This window comes from Neolamprologus brichardi, chromosome 13, assembly GCF_056152115.1.
Source record: "Neolamprologus brichardi isolate AB-2024 chromosome 13, ASM5615211v1, whole genome shotgun sequence".
NCBI lineage: Eukaryota > Metazoa > Chordata > Actinopteri > Cichliformes > Cichlidae > Neolamprologus > Neolamprologus brichardi.
The window spans coordinates 10,197,505-10,223,948 of record NC_142116.1 but is presented as its reverse complement, the minus strand read 5'-3'; the positions used below and the strand labels follow the sequence as shown (position 1 = coordinate 10,223,948).

Sequence of the window (26,444 nt, the reverse complement as noted above, 5' to 3'; positions counted from 1 at the left end):
ACTCCTCCAAATGTATCCCTTGTCGTTGTGGCCAAATAGCAGAATTTCTCTCTAACCATAAAACATTTTGTCAGAACATATTTGGCTTGTCCATGTGGACAGCTGTAAATTTCAGTTAATCATGAAGGTGCTGATCTTGGAGCAGGAGTTGGTCGGTGCCCTCAATTTACATGCAGTTTAGTGACAAGTTTGAGCCTCGGTGGTTCTTAGGATTTGCCTAAAATTCACGTTTTCTCTCATCTGAGGGTGACAGATTGGGTCTTCTTCAAGACCTTGGCAAAATAGTGATACCTGTACTTGTACAGTCTGGAGACCTTCCCAACTTGTGTAAATCTACAATTCTCCTCCTTCACTGAGTTCCTTGGCCTTCCCATTTTTTCTGAGGATTGGTCAAATCCTTTTTATGCTGGCAAAGAGAAACTAAGATCACCAACATGAAGTTAATAGGCTTTGGCCTTGTCGAGTTAAACGACACTGAAGAACTTTTAACGCCACTGATTAAAATATTTAACTGAGTGTTTGAGCCTTTATATATACTTTTGACCCTGTGTGGATTAGAGAAAATCCAAAATAAATTCATACTTCCAAATCTTGTTTTTTTTTTTAAGTCATTAAAGAAGTATGCTGTGCAATCATTCCACCTTGGAAAAAAAAAACAGCTCAAAGAACTCATTAAAAGCCCAGAAATACCATGAGATGATGAGTGTATGTTATCCAGATGTGCGCATTTTCAAAAGTCCATTTTACATCCTGAAGGGAAAGCAGCAACTCCAGAATTAAAAGTAGTTTGAACAGAAGAAATTCAAATTTGCGTGATTTATTTACACTAAGATTAAAAAGCAAAAGAAGCCACGATTATGTTCTATCATACAGATGGAAAAGTGATGGTGTTGGTTTGTTTATTGCCAAACCTTTGAGACCAACCTTCTCCTCATAGGTAGGCAGGAGGCTGTCACACTGTGCACACAGCATTTAGCTGTTTAGCCATTCAGCCAGAAAATTAAACTTATTTTACCTTGATGACCTTGAAGCTGAGGTGCCGTTTGTACAGCATGATGATCTTGTACTCGTCCGTGCCATCATCAATCATGTGTCTCAGAGTGAGCAGCGTGTCACGGCTTGACAGCACAGCCTTACGCCAAGCGGGATCGCTCTCGTGGCAGATTACGAGGTTGCTGCGGTAGTTTGTGATGGCTTCGTACAGGATAGATGCCTCCTCGGTCTCTTCCAGACAGGTAAAGTGATCCTGCAAACGCAGGAAAGTCATCATGAAGTGTTGAAGGAAATGTTTGCTCTATAATGTGTAATTCCAGTACAGTTTGAGACTAAAGGTTGAAAAGCTACATGCTCTCACTTTACCTGATGCAATTTGAGGCTCATTCTAACTGCAGGAGCCACCACCTTCTGGAGGAGGTCCAGATCAGTGAAAACCCACTCATCCTTAGTGGCGATGCGGAAGTCGCCTTTAAACAGGGTGTTGAAACCGTACAGAAATGATTCCAGACTTTAAAGAGGAAGGGAGGGATTTGAGAGGGAAAATAAAGGAAACACAAAGATAGAGAAATAAAGGATATTTTAGATTAGATTACAAGACATAATAACACTGCAGAGTCAGAGGTATGTTTGAATGACGGGGATGTTTAAAGATTTATCCACTGGCTCCCCCTTCTGGCGTTTCTGTTTAGCACCGGGTAATATGTACAACATGAGACAGACGTTCCAAGAATTTGTGCATGTAATCTTAAATGCAACAGAAACATTTTTACTGTGTTTTGAAGATCAATTTAGCGTAAGCATTTAATTTCATTGGTTTCCATTCATTTTATTTTAATGGAATAAGTTTATCTACTGCCAAAGTGCACAAAGGAGAGGAAGCAGACTGAAGAGGTCGACACTCTAACAACACACAGGGTTTTAAAATTAGATTCAGATTCAGATAACTTTATCAGTCCCAAAAGGGCAACTTGTTCGCAACTTACCCACAATCTATAGTATATACACATTGTCAAGGTAGAGATCAGCAAAGAATGAGGTCAAAGCAAAACAGATTCTTAAAGAATAAATAAATGTATTAAAAATAAATAAATAGACAAAGAAGAACAAATGCCTAAAAATGATCCCTGTAAGTAATCTAATAGCTGAGGGAATGAACGATTTCACCTCCTAAGACCCGAACTCTTTCATGGCATGCATTTTTAATTTTTCTTTGCTATTTGGGTTGATTAGGACCTGATGAATGTGAAAGCAAAGAATTACCAGATTGTTTTTTTTTTTTACCTAATTTTTGTTTTTGAGAAAAATGAGATCCACATATGAGGACATTTGTTTCAAATTTTGATAGACCAGTGGCAGTATAATGTCCTCGTAAGTGGATATCAGGCCCTTGTAGAGAAAAAGTAAGTAAGTAGAGAAAAATCACTGTTGACTGCGCTTTTCCTGCGTCCTAAAACACCCTTCAGCTAAAGAAATGACACATTGTAGCAAATAAACCAACTAAAAATTCATAATATTCCCATAGAAAAGTCACACCTGAATAGATTTTAAACACAGTCAAACATTTCTACATGTTTACAACTGAAGCACATTAAGCAGCTGTAACCGTCTTACTGTTACATGACGGCACCTCTGCCTTTCTTGTGTAACTTCAGCTAATGGAGGCACAAATAAACACTTTGCTCACACCGAGTTCTATGAAAGACTAATGGGCTACCAAATATTTGCTCAAAGTGATGAGCATAAGCCTATGCTGTATAAAGACCTTAATAATATTTCCACACAGCTCACTTCACAGAGGGATTGCAGGCCAGCCAAAACCAGTCACGCACTCTAATATTTCACTGGACTGCCTTCAGCTTTGATAGCCTTTAACTGTCACAGCATTTATTTCTGACCACAATTGGATTTATTTATTTATTTATTTAGTCAAATTCTCTCATTGATGATGGGAGAGTCAGACTGCTGCATGAAGTCTTCTCTGCCAGCTGAAACATATTGATTAATGCAGTAATTATGCAACAGAGGGCTTTTATGTATTCGCTTTGTTAAATCCAGGTGGTGACCACTTTTGTGGCCAGGCAGTGTATGTGTGCTGTTTTTGAGTCAGACAGGCTTACCTGTTGGACATGTTGTGTGACGCAGTGCCAAGGGATCTCCTCCCCAGGACGGAGAGAGCATAAGACAGAGTGACCAGAGGAGAGTCTTCATCGCTGTCCACAGGCTGGATATAAGCACAAACACACGGATGAAGGCAATGGCATATGGGCCGGAGATAAAAGTAAGTATAGATTCAAGCATTACAAGTATTGTATGACAATTTGCAGCAGTTTATTTTCACTGTGCAACTCTTGCTTTCTTTCTTACTCATGTCAGATTTCTAAACAAGTAAAAGCAGAATGACAATAAACTAAACTCCTTAAAGGAGACGTAAAACATTACTGTTTCCAGCTTCTCAAATCTGAAATATATTCTAGTTTTTCTTCTTCTTTCAGCATTTTAAGCGTTTGGGCTCATGACTATAACCACATTAAGTTGCAGCAGAGTGTAAACTGAAACTCACAAGACGATGTTTAATAGAACAGTCTTAAAGGGACGTACCGTCTCCATTTTCCCAGCACAGTGCTGGATCCACTCCAGGTAAACGTTGCAGAAGCTGGCGCGCGTCACCCCCTGCAGGCAATGCACATAGTCCTCATCGATCTTCACGCTAAAGACCTGTGGGTCGCGCTCAATGTGGTGCCACTTGGTGTAGTACTGCAGCGCCTCCTGAATGGTGGCATCCTTGAGCCATGTAGACAGTTTGGGAGAGTGGACCAAGTAGTAGATGATACTCTGAAAAGGAGATTGAGAAAGAACGGGTCAGTAAGTAAAAACATAATACTCACTCAAAAGGAAGACGTGCTCTTGTACGTACTGCATTGCTCACGATGTCTAGAGTCCCTTATTGCCATGCTGCTATTTGTAATGGTGATTAATGCATAAGATGCTAATTAATTTGTCATTTAAACTGCTTAACCTTTGTGCAGGCAACTCTTTAAGAGCCTTTTGAGACAAGCTGATTTTCCATTTTCAGCCTGCCTCTGAAGTGAGGCTGACTGAATGCATCAGGGGTGAATGCATTATTAAACCGTGCAGGGTTCCCTTTAATAGCAGAGATTCATTTGAATTTATTTGACATGACAAAAATCTGATCTTAAGTGGAAAGCAAATTCCCATGTAAGAACAGTGACTGCAGGTTTCTCTGGAGTCAGTCACATGTTGCTGTCAGCGAGCCGAGCCTTTTTGTCCATCATCAGTGTCTAACTTCACAAATATGCTTCTGGAAGAATGTTCAAAAATTCCCATAAACACACTCCGAAATCTTGTTGAAAGCCTTCTCAGAAGAGTTGAAGCTGTTTCAGCTGCAAAGAGCAGGCCAACGCCATATTAAACCCTTTGGATTAAGAACAGGATGTCATTCAAGTTTGTGTGCGTGTGAATGCAGGCGAGCAAACACTTTTTTAGCAATATAGTTTGAAATGTTTTGATGCCCTGTAAACGCACATACTCTGTGATTCTGGAAACTTCAGGTTGGAGTGTAAATGTACCTTTAGGTAGTAGGTGATGAGCAGCTTTCGAAGATCGTACACTTGCAGCATGGTGGCAGCATTGTTCTCACTGATGCTGTAACCCTCCAGCAGGTACTTGGTGGCCATCACTTCCCAAGCCAGCCAGCGCAGGTTGAAAGCAGCGTTGCATGACAGCATGTGAGGCAAGTGGCCCGGCTCACAGCAGCAGCATGCGTCATCTTCCTCCACGCCCTCTGTGATGGCCTCCACCTCGCGCTGCTGACAGTACGTCCCTGGGATAGAGACATGGAGTCATAAGTAAAGCAATAAGATACCTTTGCCAGAGACGCGATGGGATCGCTGTACTTTACCTCTGAACTCTAAACCCCTCAGCTGGAAGGTGACCAAACCATTGCCAATCTCTATGAGGTGGACCAGGGCGTTGAGGTAGTCAGAAGCCAGGATGAAACAGTCCCCAGCGCTATAGTTGCCCCATCGGCCCAGCATGAGGTCACCACAAAGCGAATGCTGCAGCGATCGAGTCAGGTACTCATAAAAGATGGAGTTTAGGTTGTTATCGTCGCAACCTGCAAAAGAAGAGCCAGCAAAACAGATCAAATGTGCTTGCTGCCTTATCTGATACTAAAATACAAGGTGTTCTTTGTGTTGGGGGAATGAAATAAATTTAACTAATTTGATAGTCTAGTTAAAGCTCACCTGTCTCCTTGTCCACCTGGGACACCAGCCTGCTGTTGGAGTTATCAATACGTTTTGTGCTGCAAGGAACACACAAAGAAGCATATCTGTGCAACATTGACCAAATGTTTTTCCTGTATGTGCTTATACATCAGGTTAAAAGCTGATAAAATATATCATGCAATCCCGTATGAAGTGTCTCACTATAAAACTACTGTATGCTTTTATTTCACTTTATTCCTGCTCTGCTGTGACTGTTCTGCTATACTTTCTGTGTCATGTTGCATTGCTGCTCATCTGAGCTTCACAGTGACAACTTGAGCAAACACTTCCTATTTCAACTCACTCCAGCTGAGGTGATGCTGTCAGTGATTTCAAGGTTTCAGGTCGAACACTGGCAGTGTCACCTAAATATAGTCGTGGGGTAAGCTTGCACATGAAAGCTGTGGGAGTATTTCTGGCGTGCTCTCAGGGTGCTGAATGCGTGCAGTCTCTCACATCAATAAGTAAGAGGGAACAAAGACACTTTATTGTGCAAGCAGCTAAGTGTGAGACAGAAGCTCAGTTCAAAAGACAAAGATTGATTGCTTCTTCAGTAAATGAAAAAACAGATGTGCAAATAACAAACTGGAGAAGGAAGTCACGACTCAGTATTTATCCTACCACGTAAGCCCATTTAACCATGTGAAAGCCTAATCAAAGACAACTTCTACAAAATGAGCTATAGGGTCTGGACACCTTGTAGTCACTCAGTTGATCATGTGCTCCTCTATATATCAAACTTTAACAGAGTGGGCCAAAATTCCTCCACAGCAATGTGAAAGACTGACAAAGTCATACAGAATATACCTCAAGTTATTGCTGCTAAAGGTGGTACTATAAGCTATTGAACCCTGAGGTATAATAAGCTTTTCAAAAAATTGCATAGACATGTGAAAAATAGTTTTTTCACAACTGCAAATCCTTTTTTTAACACAGCTGGGTATTGTAGTTTTTAATTAAAATTACTCTAACTGATGAGGACTATTTTTAGCCACATTTGCAGCTGGACTGTGCAATTCAAACTTGTAAAAAAGGACCATGCAACAGAATAAAAGTCTACCTCATTAGTTTGTTTTAATTAGAAACGACAGCTCTGCAGCACAGAGAAAATTTTAGTAAAAGCTAAACATATTTATTTTCATGAGCTATACTGATAATGACCTGTTCTTTAATTTTCAAGAATTCCTTAATCGGGACCATTTGAGAGACTGACGGCACATTCACTTAATTTCCTCATCAGGCCCTTACTTGTAGTTTCTCTCCCAGAACTTAATGGGCCTCGGATAAGAGGAAATGAAGATGGCACTGCCCAGGAAGGGGGCGAGTGGAGTGTAGAAAACTGTGGTGAGCAGAGTCTGGAGCAGCAGCATGGCTGAGTCTAGACGCACACACACGCCAGTCAAGGAAAGTAAAAACAGGCACTGATGTACTTTCACACACATGCAGGTCTTAGAGAAAGGATACGAGGCACAGCAAACGGCTGAGCAAAGGCATGAAAAGCGCTGCCCCAGGCGATCTGCCAGGGAGCGATGTAAACCAGGATGAAATGGAGTTTCAGCAGCAGCTCACGCATCTGGACAGAAAGATTAGTACACAGTCAATCCTCCGAGAGCCGCACAGCAGCGACAGCCTTATTTAACTGCCTAGCTTCATATACGCTCTAATTATTCTGCAAGGTTCACGACAGGCACATATTAACAGAACTGAAGGTTACATATTTCAGTCACACTTTCTTTGGTTTCTGTCAATGGCTGCACATAAAACACACAAAAACACACCTTTCAATCGCAAATAAAAACATGTTTTTGTTGCTCTCAATCAGCTTGAAGTTACTATTTTTATTATATTTTTAAGAATCACTTTCAAAAGGTTTGTCAGCAGATTTAATTTTGATTATTGTATTTTCTCAGACTTTACCAGAGCATAACTAGCACTCTCTGTTATGAGCAACTACCCTTTGCAAACTTGATGAGTAAATTAGCAGTTAGCATTCAAGTCTCAGCTGTTGTGTATAACAGTTTCTTTGTGACCTTGTTTCTGCTTATCACAAATATCTGCTTATTTCTATACCCACTAAGTATTGTATACGTGTAAGATGACTGTGTTTCAACCTCCCGCATTCTCTCATGTGGTCCTCCAGAAATCATCAGTGGCTCTTTTACCTTGTGGAACACAATGGACATGATGAAGAAGTCCAGCAGGAAGCTCTCAGAGGCACGTGGACAGTCGAAGTGAAAGAAAACGAGTGTAAAGAGCAGAGTGAGGAACTGGAAGCTGGGGTTGCAGAAGGATGAGCGCAGGAGTTTCAGTCCAGCGACTGTCGTCAGGAGAACATCACAGCTGAAGAAAGCACAAACAAGGGCACAAAAAAACGATTAAATCCCCCTCCTCTGTACTATCTTTTTATTATCTGAGTGGATAAGCAGTCACACCAAGCTGACTGTAAATTTTACCATTTAACCCAGGACGTCACATAGAAGGATTGATGTTGGCAGAATCTGATCAATCAAAGATCTACCGTATAAATAAAGTAAATGCTGAACCTTAGCCATCGTTGCTCCAAGGATAGGGTTAACCCTTTGTATACTCCTTCGTCAAGTGTCAAGATGCAAGTGCATCTTCTTAAAAATGTTTGCTTTTACCTTCAGTGAGATATTGTGTGGCGATGGCTATCGTTTACGAACACTATTTAAGGCTGTGATGAACTGTGAAGAAAAATAACTTCTGTAGGTCTCATAGTGGACATCATGTTCAAAGAGTGCCGTGGTCCTTAGTAACTCTTAAAACCACAGAAAGCAGAAGCTCCATCATCAGCGCTTGTAGTCAGGGACGGGGTGGTGTTGGTGTGATGCTGTTGTTCCATGATGAGTGTGTCTCAGAAAAATGTGATGCTTGAAAACAGAATGGAGGAAACCTGATCGATGCATTTCAGCCTGTTGACCCGGATGAAGGGCACAGGCCAAAATGCATCGGTCAAGTAATAAAGCTGCTCTTTATACAAGTGACGCTGGAGACGTGACTTCTTTAGGTATTTGTTTTTCTCTATGCACCTTGGAATTAGGTGAAGTTAAGCTAGAAGCCTCCATTCAACATTAAGATGTTGTTTTGACCTTGTCCTTTTAATTTGGACTGTAAATTAATTCTCATACAGCAATAAAATTCATATAAAACTGTTTGCAGCCAACAGGGGAAAAAAAATCAAGTTCCATCTAAGAATCTAGATTTATAATTGCTGCTCATCACGGAAACATAAAGGCATCAGACACTAAAACTTTAGACCCGCCTACTATCCACACACAGAGCTCTGAGGGGTCTCCCACAAAAGTTGATGTGATTTTTCAGAGAATTAATTGGTCAGTAGGTGGTGATTTCATACCTGTAGATCTCTCATCGTGAAATTAACCTTCTCCGCAACAGGTTAGGTTCGGAGCATAAGTTACCATGGCAATATACCATGGTCAGTAAGAAGTGAACCACCTTTGTAGTTCAGCAAACCCAGGGTTAACCCTGACGTTACCTGGTTAAGATGAAATCTTAACCTTCCCAGTGCATACTTCTGGATCCGGTCTATAATTGTAATAAAAACACATTTGGCACATCCACTGAATAAACCAACTACTACTACTACGAGTATCATCACATTATGTAGAGTCACAATTGAGAATTATTAGATTAGCTTCAATAACATCAGTGTCAGTCATTCATTGTTTTATGGCTGCTACTTAGTCTCCCATTTGCAATTTTAATTAGGGGGAATTGTCGAACAAATATTATTTGTTGCCATTTTTCAAATTCCACTGGACTTTTAATGAGCAAAAGGCAAATTATTATTATATTATATTATTATATTAGTATTATATTTGAAAAAACTGCAGCCGACTGTCTGCCTGTTCTGCAAAGCCATGTTTTGAACCGGTCACAATAAAACACATGCATTCAGTGACTCCTAAAAGCTGTGCTCTTTTCTAAACAGCAACTTGGTGAATGCCTGCATGTGACCTCTGTAAACTGTAGCTACAAAAACATAGGTTACACTAGAAAATAATGATAATTAAAATCCAGAATGTGGAATCTTAAATGTGATGCTGTATGTTTTCTGTGGTCCACTTACTGGATTCCCAGCTTCTTGCGGTGACTGAGAGCAAAGCCATCATTAGTGAGCGCGCTCAGCACAATGGCGGGGTACACCACGTATTTCTCAAAGCACAGCAGTCCCACGTACAGGCGCTCAAACCACATAAGCACCGCGTCCTCTGCAACACATGACAAAATTGAAAAACCCATGAACGGAGCAGAATCACAAGATTCCAGAGCACAGTTAGCGGGGCACGTTTTAAGTTTAGAGTCTGACCTGCTGGTGGCGCTACAGCAAAATCCATCCACCCCAGCTCATTTCACAAAAACATAACGGCAAAGCAATACAGCAGTTATGTAGATGTTTCAGTGTGGGCTAACCAACAGACACAGCCATACTTTAGGTTTCACCACCATCGTGAAAAATCAGCGTGACTGTGTATAAGCAGGCAGGGTGTAGCAGTGCATTTCATTTATTCCCTCCATAAATTCAATTCAATTAATTTATATAGTGCCAAATCATAACAACAGTTGCCTCAATGAGCCATCATTTAAAACCCATGTATAGCAAACGATATGACATAGTACTGGTTCTTTTATTTCTCTTGTAAACACAAACTGCTGACTGAAAATAAAGAATAAAAAACACGAAACAATAACAAAAAGCTACCTTTGTCTGCTTTCTTATTCAGCAGAGGTCATCACAGCGAGTAGCTCCATGTTTGATATGGCAGTTTTTTTACACCCGTCTCAAAAATATTCTAAAAAGTGTCATCTGCTTTTGATTTTTAAATTTAAATTTTCCTTTTTTTCCTTTCCTTTTGGCCTGCTCAAGCCATGCCTGGACTTCCACCACCTTACTTATCTGAGCTAATTGTCCCATATAGACCAGCAGGCCCTCTTCACTCTCCCAATGCTGATATACTTCCCTAAAGTGCTCTTATCTCCAGAGTGGCTTCCCATTACATGATTAAGAAGCAAGTTCAGTAGAAATCTTTAAAGAGACTGAAAACCTGCCTTTATTTAATTCATTACAAGCCATTACTCTTGGGTCCATCAGATTTCCACTTAGCTGATGTTTTTTAATGTGGTTGTGATATTATTTTAGCGGTATATTTATCCCATGTACTTGCATTAATTATGTAGTGGGACCATGCTGCACACAGTGATTGTGCACTTTTATAACTGAGTGACTGACTGCTGTTACGCTAACTGTATGGTTTTGCTGTTTGCACGCACACACAGTAGGGACACTGACCTCTGGGTTCAAACTGGTAGTACTCCTTGGTCTTGAGGACTGGGTGGGAGATCCACAACCAAGGGTGATGCTTCCTGAGCTGGGGGATCAGGTAGTGGGTTACAAACCCCACAGTCCCCGCCAGAGCATACAGCACTATGGTCACAAAGGGCTGCACACATGGGTATATAATAAAAGAGACATAAGATGAAATGATTGTGCCAGTAGTAAAGATCAAATGTAGAAGGCCGTGTGAAAAGCAGAAAACAAGTTGGGCCACCTTGAGAGACAGAAACACGGTACTCGCGGTGATGGCGAAGGTTAGGATGTAGGCAACGGAGCACACAATGATGTCCGACAGCAGAATTTCTTTCTGCAGAGCACAAAAGTGAGGGACAGCTGCAGTCATTCATAATCCACATGAAAACGCATATCCAGCTCATTGAGGTGTGCGATTATTCCTGACTATCTGCGCTGAGCCGCCAGTTTTTGGAGATCAAAGGCACAGGAGCACGGGAAGAGTTAAGCTTTACAATCTCCATTAATGCTGTAAAAGGCGACGGGAGGTTTGCCTTCTCTGATGCATAATTCCCTTTAATCACACACAGTGATCGCCAGCAAACACTGATTCATTAGCTCACCTTTATGCAGTTTATGCCTTCTCACGCTGTATAAATTCAGAGATGCACAGAGATAATGAGGATTGATTTTCTGATAATTATTATCCCAGATTAACCTGAGCTAACAGGGACAGGCCTGTAATCCCGGGGCTGATAATAACCTGAACCTCACCATCTTCCACTAATATGCAGATAAATATTGTTACCATGGAATTCTGCAGTTTCTCAGGTAGAGGATCTTTGATGTTTGTATCATCCTCTTCCTCTTCGTCACTCTCCACAAGCGCAGGCATTATCTTTGACTTGATTAGAGATCTGAGAATAAGTATTTTACACGTTTAGATTAGTAATGACCGATGATAATAGGCAGCTAATAATAACAGAATTTATTTATGAAGCTTTTTAACAGCTTCAAATAAAACTTCTGAAGAATACAAATAAAGTGAGTCAGTGACAGTTTTTTTAAATAGTATAAGTAGTATCAGCACGTTTCATCGGAGTTATCAACCATCTGCCTCCAGTTCCTTGTGTCAATGATTTCAGCTTTTTCAGCTTTTTTAAAATAAAGAACAAGAGGCTGCTCACAAGCAAACACACCCACGCACACACACACCGCGTGATACTTACAGAAGTACAGAAGGGTCACTGCTTTGTCGGCTGAGGTGATAGGAAAGCACCACTAAAAGGCCACAAAAACCAGAGAACAGGGCTGGGGTGTGCTGCTCATCCCATGGTTCCTATAAACACCAACAAACACACACACAGCAATGTGAATTGTGAGTGTGTGTGACATGTGCTTGACTAGCAACACTTTCTGTGTGTCACAGTCTTGGGTCATGCAACCCAGTGTTTTGAGTTTCACTGTATTTTGTTATTCATTTATGTTCTAGCTCAGCTTATCCAGGTATTTCTATTTTGCCTAGATTGCTGTTATAGTTCATTGTTTTGTAGATTCCCTTTGTGTTTTCACTCTGTGTTTTGGTCTCACTTGCCCTTCATATTGTCATGTCTGTGTCATCATTTTTCCTGTTTTATTTTGAAAGAGCCTGGTGTTCTTTGTTCATTGTATTTAGTTTCACCTCCCCTGTCCCGTCATCAGGTTCGTGTGTGTCAGCTGTGTCCTCATGTGTCTCCACTTCTTATGATCACCTCGTGTGTATTTAAGTCCTCGTTCATTGTCGCGTCGTCTGTGTATCTAGTCAGCTTCTAGTTTAGGTTTGCGTCTGTGCTTTTTGCTTTGTTTGCCACCTTTAATCCAGCAAAAATAAAGGCTCGCTTTTCGTTTCAAGTTCAGTGCTGTCTCCTCGACTGTGTTTGCACCTGGGTCCTCACACTTCCACACACGGTCTGCCCCCCCCTCGCAGACCGTGACACTTTGTTTTACTGAAGATTATTTAAAAAATTCCTGTACCTGTACTACATGCTTCCCTCTACTCCTTTAACCATTTAGGTGAACACAGCATTAGTTAAGTACGAAAGAAGAAGATAAGTAATGTTACATCCTCTAAGTGCTCTTCCTCTGTTTCCTACCTTGAGAGCGCCGAAGCAGAAACCGTAAAGCAGAGACAGAGCAACCAGACTACGTAAGATGCTGTACACTGCAGAGATGAGACTGGTGGCAGCTGAGACACACAAGTTAGAAAGGTTAAAAATACATACAGTGGTTTAAAATGGCAACAAACTAAGCTCAGAAGATACTTTTTACTCGATGGCCCTGAAAGGCTGTTCTGTCTTTGTATGTATGTTTATGAATAAACAACCAAAAGTTACAGTTTATAGTGAAAATAGGAACTAGGATCTGAATTAGCTAACACGAGCAATGCTAAAATCAAGAGATTAGAAACCTGTTCCTCCAAAAAAGTGCATGTCAATCTGCTCCAGCAGGTAGATGGTAAAGGTGTTGATCTGAGGGAAAAGGCCCACCAGGAAGGTGATTGGGAAGCAATAGGTAAAACCTGTTTAATGCATAAAACAAAAGACATTTTTATGTGTTTATCAAAGGAAAGTACTGTTAGCATACTGCAAGCAACTGCATCTGCATGTTTTCTCCTGTTGCATTTATCCCTACCCACTAGGAGGTCTCGTAAGAAGCGCAGTACATCATAGCAGACGATGGTGACTCCATAAAGGCTGGAGACCGGCAGATCCTTCCTCCTCAGCAGCTGCTCCAGCACCCAGATCAGAGCACAGAAAATGCAGAAGTAGGCCGCTCGGCTGTAGGCCACCAGTTGGTTGTGACCCTGGAGACATAGAGGGATGCCGCCTGTAGGGGTTTACCCTGATTTCCATCACAGTAAGATAACACCTACACCTAAACACCTTCCTGTGTTTTGACAGTAATATGACACAACTACCATAGCGTCAAATAAGGCAGATCCTCCGTAGCCACTCTGCATGTTCACCAGTCAAAGCTCAGCAAAATTATTCACATGGAAAAAAGGAACTGTTTTGAAATTCATAACATCATATATTAAAAACTGCCACACTGAAGAGGAAGAGGAAGAGCAGTCACGCGCACACACAACAAGGATGCACGTGTTTCCAAATTATTAGTGATTATTATACAATCTTTTCAGTATTTTTCTCAGTAACAAAGAAACAAACTTACATGGGTTGGTGAAGCTGCATCTGGTTGAACACTCTGCAAAACAAACCCATAAAAGCCAGTTCGAAAACAGCAGCGATAATACCAACTTTAGTCTGATAACATCCATCCACCAATCCTTTCATCTACCCATTCATCCGTTTTCTGCTGCTTATCTGGGTCATTGGGTTATCTGTGTAAGTGTCCACTGTAAAAGCTACGATTTAGAACCTCGACTTCACTTCAGATCAATCCTTGACTGCTGTTGAACTGGAGATGGCTGTTCATGTCTTCATCTCCTCCTTCTTAAATTATTGTAATTCACTATTTTCTTATCTGTCTAAAGCATTTACCAATTTCCTTCAATCTTTCCAAAATGCGGCTGCAAAGCTTTTAACTCACACGCACAAATTTTGATCATATCAGCCCATTGTTAAAGCACCTGCAGTGGCTTCCAGTCAGGCTTAGGTTTCAGTTACAAACCTTGGTTCTTACTTTTCTGGCCTTGGGTGAAGCCCCCAACTATATCATCAAATTACTCCACCCCTATTCACAATGCTGGATCCTTAGGTCCTCAGATAGAGGTTTTCTTGTGATCCCACATACTAGTCTGAAAACTAAGTGGGATTGTGCATTTCAAATCTTAGCACCAAGACTGTGGAATAGCTTAACACTCTCTCTCATGTTAGGGTCATGTTTTTGTGTTCTCTGTTGTTTTATTTGGTTCATGTGTGCTCATTTTGACCTCACATTAGCTGTCTTTTTACCAATAGTCTGAAAGGCACTTTATGATTGCTTTCTTGCCTCAATAAATACATTTTACTTTTGCTTTACTTTTACCCCCAGACCTTCCTCTCACTAACCAACTCCTCTAGCTTTTCTGGGGGGACAGCAAGGAATTCCAAAGCCAGCTTGGAGATGTAATCTCTCCAGCGTGTTTGCCTTGAAATCTCATGCAGGGGGGGACATGCCTGGAACATCTCACTTAGACTGCATCCATGTCAGATGCCTGAGCCACCTCAACTGGCTCCTTTTGATGTGGAGAAGTAGCGGCTCTACTCCTAGCCCCTTCCAAATAACCAAACTCCTTACCCTGTCTCTAAGGCTGAGCCCAGCCACTCTTTGGTGGAAGCACATTAATTCAGTCACCAAGCAGCAGAACACCAAAGCCTCTGCCTTTGACTACCACCTGAACAACAGGAGGGCTGGTCCATAGGCCAAAATGAGCCACCTGGGTAAGCCCTGGCCACCAGACACTCACTGATGAGCTCCTCCAGCAGACCTGGCTCCTACTATCCCCAATCCAGGAAAGTTAACACAGTCCACTGTTGTTTTTTTCTATAGAGATCCTATGAATCACAGTTAATCTGGCCCTTCACTCAGGGCCTGTTTGCCTTGGGAGATCCTATATAGCACATAACTCCAGGGATCACCAGGACATACAAATCTCTCCACCATAATGAGAGGGCGAATCATGGACGAGAAAATATGCAGCATAAAATAGTGGGAGTTTAGTGTCTGAGGTAGGTCATCATTTCCTTGTTTTTGTATATATCATATTTCGTTATATTTGGCTAAATATTCTCTCTGGAGGCTGGACTGGTGGGGGTCTATAAAGCAGTGACTGACTAAATTAGCGTGTAGGCTTTGCTGCATTTCAGCAGAGAGGAAGTGAGTAAGAGCAAACAGGAACTGGCAAGTCTGAGGTCAGTTTTACTTTTTGTCTATATTTAGTGCCAATGGCTAACATTTTGACCCCACTCTTTATTCCTTAAACGCAGCACAAGCTGTACCTATTACTGTGGCAATTACATCGTCTTGGATTTTGTCCTCAGTTTGATATACAGCATCTTTATCCTGGACTGAAAACTTTTTTACCTTCAGTAATGAATAGTGGCAGCTGGCAATGACCAGACAGAACTGGAAGATCCAGAAGTCTTTGAAGCACCCATGGTTGAGAAGCACAAAACCCAGAAAGGAAACCAGGAAGGCCATGAAGACTGCAACTAGATTTTCCAGAACATCCTGGTTTCTATTATAAAAAAAAAAGCAGCACATGCAAAAGGCAGAGACAGGTCACAGCAGAGTAATAATACCTTATTAGGAAGGAAGAGTGCAAAGAAAAGAAGTGACTCAAAGAGAGACCTGCTGCTGAACCACATAGCGAAGGATACAGGAGATATAAATACTAACGTGACATACAAAAACTCATCTCTAAAATTTTGTATGTAAACTAGATTTTATTTTCAAAGTGTGAACAGCTGGAAGATCTTACAGCAGGTGTTGTGTGTTACCTGTCCAAAAGGGCGAGTAGCGTGAGTCGGTCATATAAAATGTTGATCCACTTCCCAGGAAACAGTTTGAGTTTGTAATAAATTTTCCTGGCCGGCTTCTCCTGAGTGGACGTCTCTGATGAGTCATCCAAAGAATCCTCTTCCTGACACATACACACACACATGCACACGGACATAAGCAGCTTACACCGACTGGAATTTCAGTGCAATAATACAGAAAACCAAAACAGTCTGCTGTTTGGAACCTACATGATCCCGCATAATTCAAAATGCAGTCTTTTTATAATCAGATCTCTGAAAATGAGGTGCAGTACCGATTCATTCGCAAATCGTAATTTGATGTTTCAGCTTCAATAACTGATCCAGACAGCTTATGTCACTCTTGCTCGTCTGGGTCCAGATGCAATAAAGACTGATTCAGAATTGACCTTCTTGCTACTACAACAGAGACAAGACATTAATTGGATTTAGCTAAGTTAAGTGGGCCATTCTAATGTGCATTTAGAATATATATATTTTAAAATATATGCTGTTTTATATGCAATCTTAGCCCTGTGACAGCCTAGCAACCTGTCCAGGGTGTAACCGCTGCTCACTCTATTACAGCTGACAGGCTCCTCCTAAGTTGAGCATGGCACGAGCAATCCTACCTGAATAAACAGTTGAAAAAAATGGATGGATGAATTGCTATTACTAGTAACCACACTGAGAAAAGTGTAACAACAGTAATGAAAAATAGCATATAAATATGGGACTGTTTATGTTTATGTACAACAAACTTAATTTAGACGTATGTATGATTAAGGGATCACGTCAACCATCCATTTTCTAAAAATGAGTGTACGCATGAAGCGTAATGAAAAACTGGTGTGGATGATTTTGTTCAATTGTATATACACCCGTGGAGTAACAGAGGACTTCATAACTTTCATAATGGTTGCACATTTACATCTATTATGGGTTATCTATGCATGTAAATAACGTACGTGACAAGAACGCATACAATTACATGCTGGAAAAAAGCTACTCATCCAACATTAAACTTTTGATGTAGTCCGTAAATACACGACACTTGACTTCATAAGTTAAAATGTCTAATGTGGTAATAAAAAATCTGAATTTGGAGACATCAAAACTGATTGCATATTCAATTCAATATCTGCTAAATTAGATGCTATTCTCGTTTTTAATTACAATTATGCTTTTATTTGTGCATAAATGTTACAAATGGGTCATTTTAGCCTGCTGGTAGGTGGTTGCTAAGCAACGTGATGACATCCCAATAGTTAACATAGATAGGAAGGATTTAAGTTGTGACTGTGCGCTAACTGTGCCTGCTCGACTGCTGATGGTATAGGAGGAGTTTATAGAGAAACAGGCAGACAGATTTGGTGTGTTATATTAAGAGTTACTGTATTTTAAGTACTTGGATACAAAAAAAAAACCTGACAAATTTATCAATGGATTCATTTCTTCACCTGGTTAAAGTACCTCAGGAGTTTTTTTTTAAAGAAGGAAGCAGATGTGTTGTCAATCTCACATCATTTGGTTTCCTTATAAAACATTTACAAACCCCTTTTGTAACCTTGTTTATTCTCAGGCTTCTTGTTGACTCCCTTTACAACATTTCTTGAGATTATTTTCATATCAGATTTATTATAAATTTGATGCTACTGGGTTGCAAAGCAAAAATATAAATATATATGTATATACAAAAAGGAGACAGACACCTGGAAGATCTCGGGGTGCGTTCTTCGTGGCCGAAGCCTGTGTGCAGGGATGATGCGTCGCTGGAAAGGGCAATCACTGTGACCGCCTACAAGGCCGTCCTGACACTCTGAGTTGGAGGAAGTCGACAGCAGGTCACTGAAGACACACATAGTGGAAGTTGATGTGAGTATGTGGAATATACTTGATTATACAGGCAGAGATTACGGTTTAGCAGAGGATGGAAACAGGCATTGACATAAGATGATGTTTAGAAAAGCTCATGGGGGCAGTTACAGACAAAATGCAGGTAGAGAAAGCAGGGAAAAAAACAACAGAAAAATAAAAATTATTTATAACAGACAAATTGTTGCAGGCAGATGAAGAGGGGGACGAGTGGAGCGTGGAATGAAGATATAACAGCAGTACCACATGTTGCCGGTAATGAGCTCTGCTCCTAGCGGCAGATTGAGAGCTCTCTCTGCATACAGCTTACGAGGCCTGTCTCCTAGTGACACAAACAGACACATTGAACTAGTCAGACATGCTCTATTTTGATAATAATAGCTTGGATTTGTTTAGCATTGCAGCCATCTGAGACTGAAGGGCTGAAAATCTTGGAGCCATTCCAGGAAATTGTCATATAATCTACAAGCTGCTATCATTGTGTGTGTGGGAAGCTGCTGGCAATGCTTCCCACACACACAATGTATTTGCACAGAAGATCATAATATTATTAGACCCCCCCAGATACTGACTGAGGGTATTAACAGCACATGGTTGTTGATTGTGACTACAGGCAATTCAATTGTCTCCTGCATGAAACACATGAAATTTCTAAGAACTAACAAAAAGATAAGGCAGTCTAAACGCTGGACAAGACTAGCTACTTACGGTGTACAGTATGAAAGGTGTAGGCCTCTTCTTTGTTGGTAGCCTCTGGTCTGCAGATGACCTGCAGCATGGAGCTCTCAGATTGAGACGTTTGCGAAGGAAGGGAATCGTAATCCGGATCCTTTTCTCTGTCTGTCTGTGGACTGCAGACAAGAAACAGAATCAGCCAGAGATCCTGGATGCTATTAGATTATATAAGTGCTGTAAACATGTGCTTATATCTGTGTGTGTGAAATCAGCTGAAACATGTGAGAAGTTAATGGAACGCTTACCTGTCAGGAGAGACTATTGGGATCTGTGTAGGTGTTATAGCCTGTAGTGTGTTGGTAGGCAGACTGGTGGGTGGTTTGGGTCTCTCTGGTTTGTTGTCAGTGTTGCTATCGGTTACTGTTTCATCTTGTTTCGAAGTTGCACTTTGATTTTCTGTACATGGATTAAAGGAAATCATTTTAATCAAATGAGCCTTTCCAACCTTTTTCTTCTATCTATCTTTCTTTACCTTCGTCTGTAGCTTCAACTTCCTCCTTGCGCTCTGGTTTCTCCTCTTCTTGTGTACTGCCACCTCCCCCTCTGGTACTCAGGGATCCCAACAAGGAAACAAACTCCAAGAAGTTTGATTCATTGGGAATCTGGCCCTCCTTTGCCTCCAGGTCTGATTTGGAACTGGTCATGGTAGCCTGACAGACAATGAGAAATATTTGGGAGTTTTTTGGGCGGTCATTTCCAAAATGGACACAGAAATACAAAGGGGGCAAATCTATCAACATACGGTGTTGTGTGAGCGGCCTGAAAGCAGAACTGCATCTTTCCCGCTGTCCATGCTCAGCCCTCGGATGTGAGTCCTCCCACCAGGTCCGTAGCGACCCAGAGTTTGGGGCAGGCGCAGGAACCCTTGTGAGTCCACGTTTGCTTCCAGAGGGTCCGTGTCATCTGGGTGGGAGTGGACGTCGATGCCCGACGAGCTGTTATCATTTGTCAGCTGTGGACTAGGTGTGCTGTCAGCGGTGATTTGCAGACTAAGACGTTTCTGCTCTGGATCTGGGCACTCGAGCATGGTGGACTCAGAGCTGGTGGTTTCTCTGCATAAGTGGAACTCTTCACTTTGGCTTGTAGTCATGTGCTGTTTCGGGGTGGGGTCGTCCTCTGAGCAGATCACTTCCTCTCCCTCTTCCGAGTCCTGCTTCTCCTCCTCGGGGGAGTCGAAAGTGATGACGGGGATTTTGATGTGACTTTCTCCTGCATCCTTCTGAGCCTTGCAGGGTACACAGAGACATGTCACTTGTACTTTCCCTCGAACGTAACAACACCTCTGACATAAATCAACCGGCATTTAACAGCCGACAAACTGAACACTATAACACACACAGAATACAAAGTCTGATTTTCTGCATATATTTGGAGACTTAGAAATATGTCTACCTAACAAACACTGTCAAATTCTTTTGCACTTTGAGTTTCATACAGCAGCAAAGAACCAAACAAATGTATGATAAAATAGTAAAGGTACACAATTTCAAAGTAGATAAAAGAATAAATAAATACAATGAAAACACAAAAAGACATTTAGATGCTGAATCGAATTTGAATAAAGGTCTGATTTCGCTGGGAAAAAATAAGCTTTTATACTGTTTACTGCTATCTTCGGTCATCTACAGCATGAACCTGAGAGCACTGAAGGAGATTGGTTTAAAACAAACCACTAAGGAAATTACTTAGGAAATTACTTAGACTACTAAAACTGGGTTAAGAACTGTCCAACACATTATTAAAACCTGGGAGCGAAGCAGTGAACCACGATCTTCTGGAAAGAAATATGTTGGAAAAACATCTTCAATGATGAACAGAGATCACTTCAAAGTTTAGTGAAATCACATTGCGAAAAAAATCAACAGCAGCACTCAAGGTTAGTTCAATCGTGAAAGTAAGAGCATTTCCACACAAAGATAACTCTTTGTGGCGCATTAAAGAAACCACTTATCAGAGAGGCTAGTCAGAAAGAAAGGTTTCAGTTTGCAAGGGAGCATAAAAATGTGACCCTGACTGGGTGCATCAGGGTAAGAAGAGGTGGATGAAGTGATGATGGGGGCTGTGTTATGATCTAGGGTTGGTCAAATCCAGGTTCAGCAATGATATTTCCCCTAAAAATGTTGTCAACTGACTACACGAAAAGATTGAATGACCAGGATTTTCCATCAATGGATTTCTTTTCTTCTTTAAAGGCACGGTAATATTTCAAGATGACAATGCCAGCATTTATCTTTCAAATTGGTAATACAAACTGCATTTGTATAGCGCTTTACTTAGTCCCTAAGGACCCCAAACCAGTAGTGATGGCAAGCTACATTGTAGCAGAGGCGAGGCTGCCGGACACTGGCGCCACCAGGCCCTCTGACCACCACCAGTAGGTTAGTATCTTGCCCAAGGATATTTGGCATGCAGCCAGGAGGCAGCCTGGGATCGAACCACCGACCTTCTGATTAGTGGCTTACCTGCTCTGCCACCTGAGCTACAGCCAATTGTGAAACGATGTCTCAACGCGCATGAGGTCAAAAATATTGCTGGTGTTCAATGACCTGTGTGCCTGTGACATTTAAAATGATGAAGTCACCGTGATGCAACTACAGTTGGGTAGTGGAATGAGATCCTTGTAACATTTTAAAAGCTATGTAAATAGGGACAACACTAAGAAACAAACATTATGTGTTTAAAAGTAACTGAGTAATTGATTCTGACCTGTGCATTCTCCAAAAGGCTCTGCTTGACGCTCTCTTCCAACTGAGCAGCAGTCTGAGGATCACAGCTCATAGTGATGATGATCTTGACTGTGTCGCTGTCGTCCAAGTGAGCTGGCACAGGTCCGGGGCCGGAGTTGTCTACCAGAACCACTTCAATCTCATCAGAACAGTATGTCTCCTCCATAGCCTACTCATAAAGAAAAATACTCATAATAAACCCGGCCCTTCAAATTCAAATTGATCAAACATGTCTTCCTACTCTTTTATGAGGTATACCTGTGTAGGAGGTTCTGGGATATCAATGACATGCTCCTGGTCCTCATGGGGAGTCTCCAGTGAGTTGTTGTTGGCATCTGAGGGCTCTTTATGCCCCTCACTCTCCTCCTCACTCTCCTCCTCACTCTCATCTTCACTTCCCTTGGAAGAAGGCAAACCTTCATCGGCTATTTCTCTGTCTGCAGTCTCTTTATCCTCAGAGTCTTTTTCCTCTATTCTGTCTTGCTCTGGCTCTTTCTCTGCTGTCCTTTCCTGCTCCGACTGCTCTTTGTTAATCCCTGTCAAAGATCCCTTAATGTCTATCCCTTCTGTCACAGGTTCAGTTTCAATTGTTTCTGTATCAGTTTTCTCTATCACACCCGCAGATTCAGACTGGAGCTCCTCTTTTTCAGCTTGGGATGGGGGCCTCTGCTGGGCCTGCAGCAGGGGGGCAGCCTGGTCGGGATTGGGGCTAGAGAGATCATCAGGCGATGGCTCTGGGCTTGGCTGCAAGCCTCCCTCCACAGGCCTCTCCTCTGCAGCAGTTCTGTCTTTCTCTGGAATGAAATGCAAATTCAATTTGTTGATTTAAAGCGTAATATTAATAAAAGCCACAATAAAGCTTTAAATCCTACAGTGGAAATAGTATAATACCAATATTAGTTGGCTGCAGCAATAACACACGCAATTCAAACTATTACAGTAGATATCTTCCCATTGGGGAGGAAGCTATAGATTCATCCTTCTACTATTAAAAACAAATGGCACCATTTTTGCACAATAATCTGGTGCATTGCACCCGAGGATTTGGATTTCTTTTTTTTTCTTCCTTTTTCAATCAGCTGACTGGGCTCTTACTAATCACCAGTCTATTAGGGCATAACTTTACTGAAAGCAGTCAGCTGCTCTTGTTGGCCGGCTGCTAACTCTGTGATGTTTCCTTGGGAGGAAGTTGTCGGCCTGGATCGTGTAAGAAGCCATCCAATACAGTAGGGAAGAGGAACAGCTTTCTTTCAGCACAGACTGATTTTGACAACACGCTAAACAGGAAACGGGTCTGTTACAATGAACCTTTCATGGGGGTTAAATGTGGAACTGCAGTTTTAAACTGCTGCATCCTGTCTTCACACAGTTTTTGCATGCTTATCTCTTAGTCATATTGTTTGTGCCATTTTTAACATCCCAAATAGCCACAAGGTAGTCTATTGGCATTGCTTCATACTTCATACTTAGTGTCAGTCTGACTAAAGTTTCACTAGGTTAAAAAAAATGTAACACTACAATTTGAGATGACTCGATCATTCCAAAACACAAAATCAATCTGCAGTTTACAAATAGTCACCATGGGGATGAATACAGTGCTATATAAGAACCAGTCCATTTGTCATGTTTTTTTCCTTTATTAGTTAACTATCTGTATCTTAGATTAGCATTACCTTCCACGGTCTTCACCTCATCTGACTTTGAGCAGTCCTGTATGGAGGACAATTCAAAAGGTTGGGATTACAATTTAGACATAACACAGTATCCTCACACTGCCAGGTGTTAATATTTAAACCTTCTCTCACCACCCCAATCAGTCCCGGGTCAGTTTCAGTCTGTTTCACCGTCACCTGGATCACTGAACTGGGACGCTTCCGAGCCAACGTAGTCATGGCAACACTGTCGGGGACTGTGCTGCTCTTCCTAACGGCCAAAGACATGAGATGAAAACAGACACAGTTAAGTAAGAATGTGAATAATGTAGCACATTTTTTAAATACAGTGATGTAGAGGTTAGAGATACAGATGAATAAAGAACACACAAATATACCGCTTTATACATGTAAATGAATTAAAACTCAATTTTAGTCCCAATGCAGTTAAAGGAAAACTCTAAAAACTGATGTAAAGACATTTTTTTGTTTATTTTTTAAAGCTGTTTACAGACTAACCCTAATGGTAAACACATAATCACCTGCTTATTTACTGCGGTTGTATGAGCTGGGTCACCAAGAGGTGGAGCAGGATCCAAAAGAGCAGAGACATGAGAAACGGCAACACTTTGAAGTGCTATATTTGTGATAAGCAATACTTTAAAATTAGAGAAAAGGAACCTTTGAAGAGCGTCTCAGGATTTCCGCTACAGAGAGGCCTAAGAGGTCTAAATTGAGTTCTAATAGAAATATATTACCCTCAAAAAGTCCCTTCTCGGCGGTCAGGGCTTTCTGAAAGTTCAAAAACTTGAGCTTGTGGAGCTCAAAGTGCCAAACAGTTCTAAAGGTCATACGTACAATTGCTAGAAAAAAATATGCTTGATTATTTTAGAGGAGGTGTTTCAAACATTTTGTGCCCAAAGTCTGCCAAAGGGCAAATCAAAATTTCAGCATGCATCGTATCTGCCTTAAACAGTATCTCTATCATCTAAATTCTTCTGTCTCTTTTGGACTGTACTGTACGACTAAGGAAATCCTGGAAGCCCATTTGAAGCATCTAGACTTAGCATAAAACCCCTTTGCAAGAGTGTTGCCTTTAAGTTTCTTTTGCTTTGCAATAAGCTCGACAAGCGTATGTCTTTCACACAATCAAGTATCCTTTGCTGCCCCCAATTCAGGTCCAGAGTTGTTTTGATCTTTCTCTAAGAAGGGATGTTTTTCTGCCTCACAGCAGACCGTTTGGGAACTGCTTTAAAGTGTACTGCAGAAATGGCTGATTGCATTTTTAAACACAACATCACACTTTGCCCTCTCATTCCCAGTTCAACAAACCAGACAGAGAGCGAGACAGAGAGGCTGGAGAGTGGTAGTCGAGTGAAGTAAAAGGTGAATGAATAGAGGGAGTAGCATTAATGGAAAATCAGAAGTAAAGCAGAAGTAAAATCTGATTCTTTTTTTATACCGGGTATGTTCTGAAATACAAATAAATATGCTCACACCTCCACTCAACTCTGCAGGAAGGTGCCACATTGACAGATTTTTTTCTGAATACAACTGAAGAGTGTGTGTGTGTGTGTGTGTGTGTGTGTGTGTGCATGCTGCTTGTCAAACAAACAGCCAAAATGTAACTTGGTCACTACGATTTTATGTAAAGTTTCACATGTAAAAGCCATAAAACAGCAATTGATACATCAGCGGACAGAGAAAAAATAGTCTGAAGAAATCCTGCAAGTTCCTTGGGAGGGAAATTTCGAGGAACAAGTACCTACTAAAACGTTGCGAGACGTCAACTGATTTGGAATCTATAGTTGACATAAGTTAGCAGAGACAGAGATAGTCTATGGAACTCATTACATCAGTGCACCATTTTTAAAGGTGTATTTTAAATTCTATTTTAAATTCTAAAACACACTGACTCTTACAGATGAAAAAGTAGAAAGAAATACTTTCGTTTGTGTTTCCTTTTTCATCTCAACTCAATTAAATGTAACACATTCACACAGAGAACAAGATTTTTTTTGTCTCTGTGCAGATCAAGTGTCTCAGTGAAGGGGCTGACTGAAGATCGCTGACCTCTCCTCATTAGCTCGCTCACTCACCGAAACTGTACTTTGAGTCTTTGAAATGAAGTAGAGAGAGTACATCCCACTTTGAGACACTTGATCATGAAAGTAATCCCATCTCAGACAGAGGGAGAAAAGCACAGAGACACATAAAGAGAAAGAAAGGCGGGACTAAAATGGAGAGTGATGCTTGGCTATGTTTAGTAATAGTGGTATTATTTTAAAATTGGGTCTCAGGCCTAAATGTATAATTTCATGTTAATAATTAAGCTGTGTCATTAGGGATTTATACCTCTGGCCTAGATTTTGTATTGGTTATCCGAGTAGGGGAGCAGCTCAAGGCAAAAGGAAAATTATTTCTTGGTAGTTATATATTTGCAGCTATTTCATATTTATCCCACTCACTGTGTTTTTGGTTTTTACCTGATGCTGGGGGGCAGGCAAGAATCTGAGGCATTACTTTTCTTCTCCTGAGCTTTGCTGAGGTCAGAAAGGCTGCTGCGGACCACTGCCTCGCCCTCGTTGAACATCAAGTGCAGCCGATAGTTGGCGAGCTTGATAAGGACGAAGAAAACAGTGATGGAGGAGCAGTAGATGCTCAGAGCCATTGTAGTAGGAGGCAAAGCCTGTGGAGAAGAAAGGAAGAGCTTAGTCATATTGAAATCAGCATTTCCTGAATCTCCTGACTCCACCAGGACAGAGTTTGATTCAATGCTTCAAGCTTTAGCACCACCAATTTCTTTTGATTTACATTGCAACACAGCCTCAGCACACTGCAAGATCTGATTTTGATATATTGGTAGATTAATAAAGTTTACTAGTCCACAGGGGAGAAATTGCCCGTAGCAAAGAACAGGAATATCAAAGGCAAAGTATCATGTCAATCATGAGTCATAATGTCCCAGAGAGAGTTCTTGCTGTTTTGAATGTTTGCTATTGTCCCTCAACTTCCTTCCATCATTTATCCTGCGCTGAATACGACCTTCACAAAAAACGCTAAAAAACTTGAAATTTGAAACACCTTCCCTCGGAAAGCTTGTGTTGTTTCTGCAAGGGAAGCAGTGGATGTTTTCACACAGTCTAGAAACTGTCAGCAACAACAATTTAATATAGAATCAGTGCCAAAGTGCTTACCGTCTGAGGTGTCAGTCACACATCACCATCTGCCTTAATAGCTAAAATATGTGACTGGCTAATTTTGGGATCACCAAAACAGATATAATCAGCAATATCTTATCTTTGATAAACTGCTTACAAAAATGTACTCTGTGTACAATAAGCTGC

General features: G+C 41.2%; 1 protein-coding gene across 1 annotated transcript in view; it reads right to left on the bottom strand.

The window, feature by feature from the left end:
* pcnx2 (pecanex 2) overlaps window positions 1-26,444 on the bottom strand; it is a 36,938-nt gene that overhangs the window by 9,360 nt on the left and 1,134 nt on the right. The window contains exons 2-33 of the mRNA XM_006783657.2: window positions 25,584-25,786; window positions 23,251-23,368; window positions 23,119-23,155; window positions 21,704-22,239; window positions 21,426-21,614; window positions 19,462-19,944; window positions 19,192-19,369; window positions 18,965-19,115; window positions 18,693-18,835; window positions 18,228-18,306; window positions 17,822-17,957; window positions 16,092-16,234; window positions 15,676-15,829; window positions 13,822-13,854; window positions 13,282-13,453; window positions 13,058-13,168; window positions 12,744-12,835; window positions 11,841-11,950; window positions 11,420-11,528; window positions 10,874-10,966; window positions 10,615-10,765; window positions 9,394-9,535; window positions 7,445-7,622; window positions 6,747-6,855; window positions 6,531-6,660; window positions 5,262-5,320; window positions 4,916-5,131; window positions 4,584-4,837; window positions 3,595-3,828; window positions 3,114-3,217; window positions 1,360-1,504; window positions 1,016-1,246 (exon numbers count right to left, since the gene is read on the bottom strand). Coding sequence (XP_006783720.2) covers window positions 1,016-1,246; window positions 1,360-1,504; window positions 3,114-3,217; window positions 3,595-3,828; window positions 4,584-4,837; window positions 4,916-5,131; window positions 5,262-5,320; window positions 6,531-6,660; window positions 6,747-6,855; window positions 7,445-7,622; window positions 9,394-9,535; window positions 10,615-10,765; window positions 10,874-10,966; window positions 11,420-11,528; window positions 11,841-11,950; window positions 12,744-12,835; window positions 13,058-13,168; window positions 13,282-13,453; window positions 13,822-13,854; window positions 15,676-15,829; window positions 16,092-16,234; window positions 17,822-17,957; window positions 18,228-18,306; window positions 18,693-18,835; window positions 18,965-19,115; window positions 19,192-19,369; window positions 19,462-19,944; window positions 21,426-21,614; window positions 21,704-22,239; window positions 23,119-23,155; window positions 23,251-23,368; window positions 25,584-25,786 — 5,223 coding nt within the window. The remainder of the gene's footprint in view (window positions 1-1,015; window positions 1,247-1,359; window positions 1,505-3,113; window positions 3,218-3,594; window positions 3,829-4,583; window positions 4,838-4,915; window positions 5,132-5,261; window positions 5,321-6,530; window positions 6,661-6,746; window positions 6,856-7,444; window positions 7,623-9,393; window positions 9,536-10,614; window positions 10,766-10,873; window positions 10,967-11,419; window positions 11,529-11,840; window positions 11,951-12,743; window positions 12,836-13,057; window positions 13,169-13,281; window positions 13,454-13,821; window positions 13,855-15,675; window positions 15,830-16,091; window positions 16,235-17,821; window positions 17,958-18,227; window positions 18,307-18,692; window positions 18,836-18,964; window positions 19,116-19,191; window positions 19,370-19,461; window positions 19,945-21,425; window positions 21,615-21,703; window positions 22,240-23,118; window positions 23,156-23,250; window positions 23,369-25,583; window positions 25,787-26,444) is intronic.